Raw genomic sequence first — 13875 nt, 5'->3', positions numbered from 1 at the left:
CGGTCTCCCTCCGCCGCTGAGTTTCGATTTCGGACGACTGCCAGTCGTCCTGGGGCTTCTTCCGCATTCCTTGTCGTAAACTGCAGTAAAGCGCGTCCGCATAACGCCAAACGCGTCATCGCATGACGTCAAACGCGTCATGCGGACGCGCTTTACTGCAGTTTACGACCAGGAATGCGGAAGAGGCCCCAGGACGACTGGCAGTCGTCCGAAATCGAAACTTAGCGGCGGAGGGAGACCGGAGGGCACCGAAGGACCGGCGCGGGCACAGGACGGCTGCAGGAGGCTTGGGAAAGCCCCCAGGTAAGTGAATTTATTTTTCCGCAGCAGTTAAGGTTCCCTTTAAGGCTAGTACACACTAGCAATTTTGATTGACCAATGATTGCTCAATTTTACCATCTCCATGTAGTATGAGGGCCAAACAGATTTTCAATTCTATGCAGATTATATAGGTAAATGGTCATACTACATGGAGGTGGTAAAATTGAGCAATCATTGGTCAATCAAAATTGCTAGTGTGTACTAGCCTTATCTCTCCTCTGCCTGATTGTGTATGCATTGCCCGCCCTTCACTATAGAAAGTGCATTGTCTCAGCATGAGAAATATTGGCCTATCAGAGAGGGACAGTTGTGTAGGAGGGGAAAACAGGAGGGAGAGGGGCTTTGGCCAATCACATGCGTGATTAAAGCTCACATGCGCCGTACTGTCACGCCGGCCGCCGTGATGACGCGAGGCGGCCGGCCTGGTGACGTCAGCCGTGACATATGCAGAAGGTGTCGCCGGGCAGCCATTTCGGAGTGGGTCAGAGGAAAAGAACCAGGATGCCGTCGTGGGACCTCCCAACCTACATTGGGCTGCAGAAAACCCCAGGTGAGTACTAATTTCGTTTTTAATTTGAGCTCGGAGTCCCTTTAAGTCTGAGGGAAAGTAGGAGTAGCAAAAATGGACAACCCAGCATGCCCTGCAACTTCTTTTTGTGTACCAATTAACCAGCTGAGCGGTCTGGACGAGCTCAGCTCGTCCAACACCGCCAGCGGCTGCCGCTCAGGCCCTGCTGGGCCGATTTTAACGAAATAAAAAGCAGCACACGCAGCCGGCACTTTGCCAGCCGCGTGTGCTGCCTGATCGCCGCCGCGAGCAGCGGCGAAAGAGGGCCCCCCTAGCCGCCTGAGCCCAGCGTAGCCGGAACAAAAAGTTCCGGCCAGCGCTAAGGGCTGGATCGGAGGCGGCTGACGTCAGGACGTCGGCTGACGTCGATGACGTCACTCCGCTCGTCGCTATGGCGACGATATAAGCAAAACAAGGAAGGCCGCTCATTGCGGCCTTCCTTGTTTATTCTGGGCGCCGGAGGCGATCGGAAGATCGCCTCCGGAGCGCCCTCTAGTGGGCTTTCATGCAGCCAACTTTCAGTTGGCTGCATGAAATAGTTTTTTTTTTATTTAAAAAAAACCCTCCCGCAGCCACCCTGGCGATTTAATCAGAACGCCAGGGTGGTTAAGAGTCAGGTAAACTGGAGAATAATCATCAACAAGTAATAGCGATTTTAACTTTTGGATTGCCTGGTTAGCATCCTTATTACTTCTTTACCAGATAAAAATAATTGATTTGATGCCAGACAGTTACACTTAACCTATTTTGGTTCCTGGACGTAGAAACTACATCCAGGAACCATGCGCGCTCCCGGCCCGCGGTTCGTTAGCCAGGCAATCAGTGAATCGGGCTACGGTGCCCGATCACTGATTCCTCTCCCCCGCTGAAAAAGCGACAGCTTCTCTCGGAAGCTGTGCCTTTTCTGGCTGTTCCCTCCCCGATGCGTCACTCTAAGCGCGTGTTACGCTTAGAGTGACGTCATGTAAACAAACTCTTGGCCGCCATCTTGTGGCCTAAAAGTAATAATACAACTGAAAATAAAAAAAAAATGAAAATCACACATTTAGATTACAAACCTATTGTTTACCTCCCACCCTCCCAAAACTACCCAAATAAAATGTTTACTATAAAAAAATAAATAAAAATACAATAAAAAGTAAATATTTACCTAAGGGTCTAAAAATTTCAAATATCAATGTAAAGATGAAATATTTCTATATTTTTTTTTATTTTAAACTTGTAAATAGTGATAGATGCAAAACGGAAAAAATGCACCTTTATTTCCAAATAAAATATTGTCGCCATACATTGTGATAGGGACATAATTTTAACGGTGTAATAACCGGGACATATGGGCAAATACAATACGCGAGTTTTAATTATGGAGGCATGTATTATTTTAAAACTATAATGGCTGAAAACTGAGAAATAATGAATTTTTCCATTTTTTTCTTATTCTTCCTGTTAAAATGCATTTACAGTAAAGTGGCTCTTAGCAAAATGTACCCCCCAAAGAAAGCCTAATTGGTGGCGGAAAAAACAAGATATAGATCAGTTCATTGTGATAAAGTTATAGGCTAATGAATGGAAGGTGAACATTTCTCACGTGAAAATGACGGGAACCTGAAGTGACTTTATCTAAAAATTATGTTAAGGCTATAAATACCTGGTCTCCTACAGTATTGCAGGTTTAAAACTAGTGCCCCCTGTCCAGAGAATCATCCTAATCTCTCCACGACTTTCCTGGTCGCAGAATATGCTACCAGGAGGAGAACAGAAAGAAGCAGAGCTGCTCTCAGTAGCTCCGCCTCTCAGTGCAGACAGACTTCAGTCTCCGCCCCCCAAGGCTGGCTCCAGAGGCTGTGAGGAGTCTCATAGTAGCAGCTTCAAAGCATGAGACAACCTGAAGCTGCAGCACTTCACGATGCATTCCAAATGTATGTGTATGAAAATGGGGGTGAGATTTAGAGAGATGGACGTGGCAAACATTAACCACTTCACCCTATCTGGACGGATATATCCGTCCAGATGGGCACTGCTGCTGCAGCCGTGTGGTGCGCACGATCGGGCGCGCGCCCGCTGCCCCCCCTATCAGTGAATGGGAATATAATTCCCATTCACCGATCTAAGTCTCCGGCAGAAATGCCGACGCTTTCTCATCAGAGAGCGCGGTATTTCTGCCCCCAGGAAACATCACCTTCTTATAGTTCCTAGATGCAAGATCGTTCGCATCTAGGAATTTTTTGAATGTGGCCATCTTGTGGCCAAATAGTAAAATGCACCCACATACCTAAATTAAATAAAAAAATACATTACATCTAAAATTAGCTATTTACCTCCCAAACTAAAATTACCCAAATACATTTTTGTATTTAAAAAAAAAAAATAAAAAAACTACATAAATAGTTACCTAAGGGTCTGAACTTTAATATACATGTCAAGAGTGTTTCTTATTAATTTTTTTAAAATTATAAGCTTATAAATAGTGATGGACGCAAATTGAAAAAATGTACCTTTTATTTCTAAATAAAATATCGGCGCCATAAATTGTGATAGGGACGTAATTTAAACGGTGTAATAAGCGGGACAAATGGGCACATAAAATGCATGGGTTTTAATTACTGTAGCATGTATTAATTTTAAACTATAATGGCCAAAAACTGAGGAATAATGATTTTTTTCCATTTCTATCTTAATCTTCCTGTTAAAATGCATTTACAGTAAAGTGGCTCTTAGCAAAATGTACTACCCAAAGAAAGCCTAATTAGTGGCGGAAAAAACAAGATATAGATCAATTAATTGTGATAACGATAAAGTTATTGGCGAATGAATGGGAGGTGAACATTGCTCGGATGCTTAAGATTTTCGACGCTGTAGGCTGAAGTGGTTAAAAAAACCCGCACAAATTACTTTGCAAAAGCTTTTTTTATTTATGTATTTATTTTTTGTTTGCCATGTCCATCTCTATAAACCTCACCACCCTTTTCATCCACACATTTTGAATGCACAGGTTGGTGAAGGGCTGCAGCTTGTCTCATGCTGAGAAGCTGCTGCTGAGAGAAGTCTCACAGCCTCTGGAGGGCGGCATAAATTAGAAGGGGGCGGAGACTGAAGTCCATCTGCACTGAGAGAGGCGGAGCTACCAAGAACAGCTCTGCTTCTTCCTGGTAGCATACTCTGTGACTAGGAAACTTGTGGGGATATTAGGATGATTATCTGGACAGGGGGCACTCGTTTTAAAGCTGCAATACTGTAGGAGAGCAGATATTTATAGCCTTAACATGATAAAAAAAAAAGTCACTTCAGATTCTCTTTAAAGAAGGCAAACTAACCCAAGCACTGCTTTTTTTTGGTTACCGTGTTGTTCCTCCCATCCCAAAACTCCTCGCCCCACTGAGGGCCCATTACATACCCAAGTCATGGCATATATGCCTTGATAACATGAAATCCCCTCCCTGGCATTACTAGTCCCTTCTGACCCCTCCCAAATATCGGTGACCCTGCCCTGGAACTCTGTACTGTAACTAACTAGCAATTCACCCCCCCCCCCCCCCACATCTCACTTTTAGTCTAGTGGTTTGTACAACATTGACCATTGGCTGAAGAACATTAGTATTTGAAGAATAAAGTGAAAACAAACTTCATATAACATTTTATTTTAGTCAAACATAATTGCTTAGAAAACAAAAAAATAAAAAATAGGTCCAGTATAGAAGGCCGGAGGGTGGTCAGCTCGGGGCTAGAAGTACTCTATGGGGTCCTCCTTGGTCTTGCCCAGCTGGTGGGACGTCAGGCTCTTCTCCTCGTTGTGACATGGGAGTTTCTTGTAGATCCTCAGGTGCACGTACTCCTCGTTTCCTACGTGGACCTGGCAGAGGAGAGTGGACACAAAATTGGTCACAACAAATTCTGAGTAGGAGTGGTACTACATGTTTATCTGAGGTCACTCCAGGTACATTTTAATGCCCATGGTGGAGTGTTAGCAGGAGCAGAGGCACAGGAAGCGGTAGCAGGGCAGCGAGTGGTTGGAAAGACACGGGATGGTGGAGTTAGCGTGTTTGGCAGGAGCAGGAAGAAGCTGGGAAGACATATGAAGGTGGAGCTAGAGAGTTTAGCAGAACCCGAGTGGAGCAGGAAGTGGCTGAGTAGACATATGAGGTTGGAGTGTTTAGCAGGAGCAGGAAGTGGCTGAGTAGACATATGAGGTTGGAGTGTTTAGCAGGAGCAGAGTGGAGTAGTAGAGCAGGAAGTTGCTGGGTAGACATGAGGTTGGAGTGTTTAGCAGAAGCAGGAAGTGGCTGGGTAGACATATGAGGTTGGAGTGTTTAGCAGGAGCAGGAAGTGGCTGGGTAGACATATGAGGTTGGAGTGTTTAGCAGGAGCAGGAAGTGGCTGGGTAGACATATGAGGTTGGAGTGTTTAGCAGGAGCAGGAAGTGGCTGGGTAGACATATGAGGTTGGAGTGTTAGCAGGTGCAGAGTGGAGCAGTAGTAGAGCAGGAAGTTGCTGGGTAGACATATGATGTTGGAGTGTTAGCAGGTGCAGAGTGGAGCAGGGCAGCAGTAGCAGAGCAGGGAGTAGCTAGGGAGACATATGAAGGAGGAGTTGGAAGAGCGCATGCAAAATGACCTGCTTCAATGTGCTGCACCTGACCTGGGTGCCACCATATACATAACAATATGTCTATGGCTGCGCAGCAGTGTAATTCGCTTGCTGGACCCTTCTTCTGACTTGCTACGACTGAGGGGGAATAGTAATTACCGCCACCTGGAATTTGTGCGGCAGCAGGGTGAGCTGTCATTTGGCACACCCTGCGCCAAAGTGATCGGGTGGCAAAAAGGCATGTACGCAGTGTAGTTTAAGTGTTTAGCAGTAGCAGAGCAGGTAGTGGCTAGGAAGACATATGAAGGTGGAGTTGGAGTGTCTAGCAGGAGCAGAGTGGTGCAGGGCAGCAGTAGCAGAGCAGGAAGTGGCTGAGGAGACATATGGAGGTGGAGATGGAGTGTTAGCAGGAGCAGAGTGGAGCAGGGCAGTAGTAGCAGAGCAGGAAGTGGCTGGGAAGACATATGAAGGTGGAGTCGGAGGGTTTAGCACAAGTAGAAGCCATCGAGTTATTCTGGCCCCAACCAATTCTTACAAATAGTTTGGATTAACATCCACAAGGATGGAGAAAGATAAAAACAAACCACTTCATCAGTTAAGTAAATACTCGTATACTTTCCACGTTACCTTAACGAAGTAATTAGTTCCAGAAACAAGCTGCGTCTTGAAGGAATGTGCTTCGTATGTGCCAAACTTCTTCCCGGATTTCGCCTCTACCTCCGCTTTGAACTGAAAGAGAAGACTGCAGTGAATCCTCCAGAATCAGCTCCAGACTCTTGCCTGTGAGGCCATGGTCAGCATCACAGGTCCATGGCAAGTAGGGCCAACACCCAATGGACCTGACCCAGCACTGTTGCGGCTCCGTAACTGGCAGATAAAGGATGTCTAATGTACCTGTTCAGTACCGGGCAAGTTAGATTCTCCCTCTCAGACGAGAAGGGACACCTGGACCAGGCCTAGAAGTGTCTTCAAAACATACCAAGGGACCTCTGCTAACACCTTCCCACCACCCATAACCCTCCTTACAGGCAGGGAAGTGCACTGTGTGCAGAGATAGGTGGCCCAGTGTTCTGTATAGGTATGACCTGTAGCCAGCACTGGAAACTCCTGCGATTAGATCATGTGACAGATATCACATCCACACCATGCCTGTCACCAGAAGTCTGCAGTCAGTGCCGGCTACAGATGAATGACCGCTGTCTCTGCGCAGGTGCGTGTCTCCCTGCCAAACTCTAAAGCTTACGTAGGCAGATGTGGCTTGATGATCACAGAGGGAACACTGAGCACTGCAACTTGTAAAGCTTTACTTGTGTATCCAGGGATGGTCAGTGATATGCGTATTTTATGGTAGGGATTAGATTGGGAGCTCCCCTGAGGACAGTCAGTGACATGACTATGTACTCTAATGTACTGCAGAAGAGGTCAGTGCTATATAAATACATAATAATAATATGGGAGGACATTAGACTGACTATAGTGAGATTAGAGTGTGAGCTCCTCTGAGGACAGTCAGTGACATGACTATGTACTCTGTAATGTGCTGCAGGAGATGTCAGTGCTATATAAATACATAATAATAATATGGGAGGACATTAGACTATGACTATGGTAGGATTAGAGTGTGAGCTCCTCTGAGGACAGTCAGTGACATGACTATGTACTCCAGGGGTCTCAAACTCGCGGCCCGCGGGCCATTTGCGGCCCTTGATACAATATTTTGTGGCCCCAGGGCCCCAGACCTTGTAGGGGCCCCCAGTGGCTACAAGAGGAAAAAAAAATTTTTCAAATCGGCCTTATAGTTTTTGAGAAAATCGATTTTAAAGTTGCAAAGGAAAAAAATACACATTTAAAAACCCGCCTACTTTAATGGTTAATAGCAAATCCACCTTAAATGCTAGAAACCCTAAATTTGCAGGGTATGTTAAGGAGATCATTAGGAATAAGAGGAAAAAACAATTTTTCAAAAAGACCTTATAGTTTTTGAGAAAATCGATTTTAAAGTTTCGAAGGAAAATAGTATACTTTTAAATGCGGTAAATGTCACTTTTAGTAGCAAGCCTAACGGTAGTGTAATTTTACATGTATCAAAAGAAAGAGCAACACATTTCCTGACAGGGTTTCCAGGGGGTCCATACGCAGCCACAGCGCTTTGGCCAGGGATCGCTATACAGCCGCAATATGGCTGTATGAAGATTCCTGGCATTTTTTCCTATTTTCCCAATTTTTTTTTTTTTATGTTTAAGAGTGTGGGAATTTTTTAAAAAAATTATGTGGGGTCCCCCCTCCTGAAACTTTTTAACCCCTTGTCCCCTATGCAGGCTGGGGTAGCCAGAATGTGGAGCTCCGACCGATTGGGGCTTCACACTCTGACTATACCAGCTGCAAAAAAGGTCCCTTAATGCCGATTTTTGTTCCAGGGTATCTGTTGGGGGGGGGGGGGCAGGTTTATTTTGCTCTGGGGCCCCATTGTTGCTTAAACCGGCCCTGCCTGCCGGCAAAAGCAAAAGAGACAGGGAAGCGAACTATATTTGCCCATTTTACCTTGTAGTTCGCTTCAGTGCTCCCAAGTAATCCGCCGCATCCTCGCCGCTAAACAAGGGCTGCAGACCCCCAAATCCCCCGCGCAAACATCCACGACTGCGCTGAGGGGCAGAGCTTCCAGCTGTAGCCCTGCCCCTCCTGACGTCAATCGCCGAATGGATCGCCGCCTCTCCCCGCCCCTCTCTGTGAAGGAAGAGTGAGAGGGGCGGGCAGAGGCGGCGATCCGCCGCGATTGACGTCAGGAGGGGCAGAGCTGAAGCTGAAAGCTCTGCCCCTTCCAGGAAATGCCGGCGGATTGCCCCCCGGGGCGATTTGGAGGCTCTGCAGCCCTCGTTTTGCGGCGGGGACACGTGAACTCCCTTATGCGGCCCAGCCTCATCCTGACTTTGCCTCCTGCGGCCCCCAGGTAAATTGAGTTTGAGACCCCTGATGTACTCTGTAATGTGCTGCAGAAGATGGCAGCGCTACAGAAATACATAATAATATGGGGGGACTTGAGATGGTTCTTTTCCGTTAGCCGGGCGCATCCTGTAGGTGGCGACAAATCTCCACCAGAGTTACATCTTTCCCTACTATCAATGGCGGCCTGGAGGGGGAATAGTAAATAGCGCCACCTGCCGGATGCACCCGGCTAACAGATAAGTACCCATTAGGCTATGGCAGGATTAGATTGTGAGCTCCTCTGAGGACAGTCAGTGACATGACTATGTACTCTGTACAGTGCTGCAGAAGAGGTCAGTGCTATATAAATACATAATAATAATAATAATAAACACAACTTTTATTGACTTACATTAAAATTGCCACAATTGTGAACCTGGTGACACCACAGCACTGGTGACACTGACACAGGGGACCCCCATCACTGGTGACATCTCAGCACTGGTGACACTGACACAGAGGACCCCCATCACTGGTGACACTGTCACAGGGGACCCCCATCACTGGTGACACTGTCACAGGGGACCCCCCCCCCATCACTTGTGACACTGTCACAGGGGACCCCCCCATCACTGGTGACATCACAGCACTGGTGACACTGGGCATGCTCATCACGCAGCACTATAGGTGGGTACATTGTATTTCCAGCAGCAGCCAGTCATGTGATCACCAGTAAGGGCCTCTCCCTGCTCTGAGCCGCCGTTAGCAGCCCCCTGCCCGGGGAATTGGCACACAGCGCCCCCTGCAGCCAGCCGCACTCACCAGCTCACAGATCGCCTGCACCTCCGCATCAGCAGCTTTAGCGTTTCCAATCCCCCCGCACATCGCCATGATTGGTCCCGTCCGGTCTCCTCTCTGCTCTACGCCTCAGCCGCTACCTGTCCTGTTTATATAGGGCGGGGCGTACCATCCCAGCGGAGGGGAGGAGCGCTGCCGTGTGACTCAGCAGCACGGGTTATGGGGGGTGGAGGGATTCCCAGCTGTGTTGTGTATGTGAGTCATTCATCACGTGACCCCTCTGCTGCCAAACCCCCAACTTCACTAAACTGCTCAAACTTTTACTAAAGTAACTGCAGCCCTGGTTACCCCACTGCCCTGTGTGATCCCTATCAGTGCTGTACCTAAGGAGCTTGGGGCCCCAGTGCGAGTTTTACATGGGGCCCCAAGGATTCTATGGATGTCTAGCGTCAAAAACCTACCAAGAATGGCTGCAGTGCCAGAGAAGAAAATGCTACGGAATTTACCACTATGCAATGCACATTTCATTACCAGCATAACCATAGCTCCCAACTGTCCCTATTTTGAAGGGAAGCCCTGTTCCTCTTTCCTCCTCATTTGTCCCTCTTTCAAGACTTTGTCCCTCGTTCAATGTAAATATATATATTTCTCTACTAAAAAATGTTTAATTTACTGTAAACTTTATTCACATCCTTTAACCACTTCACCACTGAGGGGTTTTTAGCCCTTGAGCACCAGAGCAATTTTCACCTTTTAGCGCTCCTTCCATTAATTCGTCTATAACTTTATCATTACTTATCGCAATGAAATGAACTATATCTTATTTTTTTTGCCACCAATTAGGCTTTCTTTAGGTGGGACATTATGCCAAGAATTATTTTATTCTAAATGTGTTTTAATGGGAAAATAGGAAAAAATGTGGGGGAAAATTTATTATTTTTCAGTTTTCTGCCTTTATAGTTTTTACATAATGCATGCTACTGTAATTAAAACCCATGAAATTTATTTGCCATTTTGTCCCGGCTATAAAAAACGTTTAAATTATGTCCCTATCACAATGTTTGGCGCCAATATTTTATTTGGAAATAAAGATGCATTTTTTTCAGTTTGCGTCCATCCCTAGTTACAAGCCCATAGTTTATAAAGTAACAGTGTTGTACCCTCTTGACATAAATACTTAAAAAGTTCAGTCCCTAAGGTAACTATTTATGTATTTTTTTTTAATTGTATTTTTTTTTTAATTACAAAAAAAAATAATAATTGGGGAGTGTGGGAGGTAATGAGTTAATTTTTAATGTTTAACTAATGTATTTGTATATGAAAAATGCTTTAGGGTGTAGTTTTACTATTTGGCCACAAGATGGCCACAGTACGCTTGCAGGAAGTTCAGGGAGGCTGGGCAACTTTTTTTTTCACAATGATCGCACTGATCATTGCGGGGGGCTTAGATCAACAAACTGGAAAGGTTTTTCCCATTCATTGATCTTCGGGCGAGCGGCGTGCACGAGCGCATGGGCGCACGGACGAGCGAGCGGGAGCGCGGACAGCGGCGGGAGCGGCGTCAGGTACGGATTTCTCCGTCCCTTGGTGATAACGGTGAAAAAAGGGACAGAGAAATCCGTACCACGGGGGGTAAAGTGGTTAAAATTGATATATTACTAATTTTAAAATGTTAATATGAAGGAAAATGAACCGGAATAGAAAGGACCAGTGTGGTTTGAATTATAAAACATATTTTTCTTATGAAATCTTTATGATACTAGGGGTGTGACAGGGGCGTGATCAGGGGTGTGGCAGGGGTGTGGCTTAAGTGTCCCTCTTTCTCATCTCAAACAGTTGGGAGGTATGATAACACCACTTAAAAGCTAATAAGATGGAGGGCCCGCAGTGGGCCCCTCTGGTCCATGGGCCCTAGAGTGGTCGCCACCTCTGCATCCCCTATTGCTACGCCTCTGGTTCTGAAAAATAATAAGCTGTGGTGTTTTATAAACCAGTCACTCGGGACATGTAGCAGGCAGTGACATACTTCCCAACACTAAGGCCTCTTTCACAGTGGGACGTTAAAGTCGCACGTTATAAAAATTGTAACGCAGACTAATGCACAGCAATACAAAGTCTGTGCGACTTTCACAGTGCATACGTTGCGTTGTGTGTAACGTGTAGCAATATTTAGAAAGTGCTGCATGCTGTGTGTGTTTAGCAATAAATCTGCTGCGTTGTGTGTGTTGCACATGCTCAGTAATGTTTGTTTTTTTTTTTTAAATGTAACGCATGCGCCGTTTTTGTTCCATCTGTATGCAACGAAAATGGTGCACCAAGAGACTCATAACGCAGTGCAAGATAACGTCTTATTTCATAACCTACATGCGCTGCGTTAGGGGAACGTTGTGCGACTTAACGTTGCATCAAACACAATGTCCCACTGTGAAAGAAGCCTTAGAGATGAGAAAGAGGGACACTTAAGCCACGCCCCTGCTTCACCCCTGATCACGCCCACGTCACACTTCTAGTCACACATACCATAAAGATTTCATAATAAAAAAATGTTTTATAATTCAAACCACACTGGTCCTTTCTATCATTTCTGGTTCATTTTCCTTCATAGGAACATTTTAAAATTAGTAATAGATCATTGGGAATAAAGTTTAGAGGTGTGTGTGTGTGTGTGTGTGTGTGTGTGTGTGTGTGTGTGTGTGTGTGTGTGTGTGTGTGTGTGTGTGTGTGTGTGTGTGTGTGTGTGTGTGTGTGTGTGTGTGTGTGTGTGTGTGTGTGTGTGTGTGTGTGTGTGTGTGTGTGTGTGTGTGTGTGTGTGTGTGTGTGTGTGTGTGTGTGTGTGTGTGTGTGTGTGTGTGTGTGTGTGTGTGTGTGTGTGTGTGTGTGTGTGTGTGTGTGTGTGCGCGCGCGTCGCGATCACTCGAAAACAGCTTGACCAATTTCAACGAAACTTGGTATACAGATCCCTTACTACCTGGGATGATAGGTTCTGGGGGTCTCGGGCCCCCCCTGCACACGTGGGCGGAGCTACAAACAGCAAATCAGATTTCATCCATCAAGTCAATGGAAAAAATGTAAAAGACTGCCATTCTCACAGTAATTAACCACTTAAGCTCTCAGTCGTTTTCATTTTATGCATCCGAGCAATGTTCACCTCCCATTCTTTAGCCTATAACTTTATCACTACTTATCACAATGAACTGATCTATATCTTGTTTTTTCCGCCACCAATTAGGCTTTCTTTGGGAGGGTATATTTTGCTAAGAGCTACCTTACTGTAAATGCATTTTAACAGTAAGAATAAGAAAAAAAATGAAAAAATTCATTATTTGTCAGTTTTCGGCCATTATAGTTTTAAAATAATACATGCCTCCATAATTAATACCCACGTATTGTAATTGCCCATTTGTCACGGTTATTTCACCGTTTAAATTATGTCCCTATCACAATGTATCGCGACAATATTTTATTTGGAAATAAAAGAGCATTTTTTCCGTTTTGCATTCATCACTATTTACAAGCTTATAAAAAAAAAATAGAGAGAAATATTTCATCTTTGCATAGATATTTAAAAAGTTTAGACCCTTAGGTAAATATTTATGTGTTTTTTTTTTTTTAATAGTAATGTTTTTTGGTTTTTTTATTAAACATTTTATGTGGGCATTTTTGGGAGGGTGGGATATAAAAGTGTTTTATTTGGGGAAATATTTGTGTATGGTAATGTTTTTTTACTTTTACTTGTAGTTTTACTTTTTGGCCACAAGATGGCAATCTCGATTTTTTTTACATGACGTCACTCTATGCGTACAATGTACGCTTCCGTGGCTACCGAATCCGCGGCCGGGAGCGCGCCTGTCCTCCTTGACGTTTTTATACGTCAAGGAGGACAAAGTGGTTAAGTCAGAGTCCCCACCCTTGGCACAGTTGGTCACTTGGTGACCGAGGTTACAAATCTAGGAAAAGTGGGCGGAGCATAAAACAGCCAATCAAATTTCAGCCATTCATTTTAAATGGGAAAATGCAAACTGCAGCCATTCTTAGACTGTTAATCGCAGGGTTTTCAAACTTGGTACACTTGGTCACTGGGTGAATGCGATTAAGATTCTAGAAAGTGGGTGGAGCCTACAACAGCCAATCAAAATTCACCTATTGATTTTCCAAGGGAATATTTAAGCTGCTACCATTTTCTTATACTGTTAATAGCAGATGCCTCAAACCTGGTACAGCTGGTCACTAGGTGAGTAGGGTTCAAATTCAGAAAGGGGGCGGAGCCACAAACAGCCAGATTTGTTTATGTTTCAATGGGAGTATACAAAGTATTGATACCAAGGACCCCAAAGCTGATAAACTTGATAATTGAGTGACTGTATGTCAAGGTTAGAATAAGTGGGCGGTGCCAACAACTACATTAACATGGCAGGGTTCCCAAACTTTACACAATTAGCCACTGGGTGACTGGGATGAATATTCAGAAATGTGGGTGAAGCCTACAACAGCCAATCAAAATTTTCCTATTGATTTTCAAGGGGAATATTTACTTTGCTACCATTCTTTCACTGTTATTATTGTTTTAATGAGACAGCGCTCCTCTTCTTGAAACGTGACCTTGATAGACAGCGAACACTCTAAGTTCATATACAGATGTGTGGTTTAGATATAGTGGGCACAGTTTTGCAATAATCTATTAC

At 45.0% G+C, this 13875-nt stretch overlaps 1 protein-coding gene across 1 annotated transcript; it reads right to left on the bottom strand.

Moving 5' to 3' along the window:
• Positions 1-4511: 4511 nt before the first annotated feature.
• LOC137545156 (cystatin-B-like) lies at positions 4512-9363 on the bottom strand. Its single transcript, XM_068266270.1, has 3 exons — positions 9218-9363; positions 6101-6202; positions 4512-4739 (listed from the first exon to the last, which is right to left on the bottom strand). The coding sequence occupies exons 1-3, from the start codon at positions 9284-9286 to the stop codon at positions 4611-4613; spliced, it is 300 nt and encodes a 99-aa protein (XP_068122371.1). The 5' UTR covers positions 9287-9363; the 3' UTR covers positions 4512-4610.
• Between the last annotated feature and the right edge of the window lie 4512 nt (positions 9364-13875).

The sequence above is a fragment of the Hyperolius riggenbachi genome, chromosome 2, assembly GCF_040937935.1.
Source record: "Hyperolius riggenbachi isolate aHypRig1 chromosome 2, aHypRig1.pri, whole genome shotgun sequence".
Taxonomy (NCBI): Eukaryota; Metazoa; Chordata; class Amphibia; order Anura; family Hyperoliidae; genus Hyperolius; species Hyperolius riggenbachi.
Note: the sequence above shows the minus strand (reverse complement) of the source record. Positions and strands in the feature narration are given on the sequence as shown.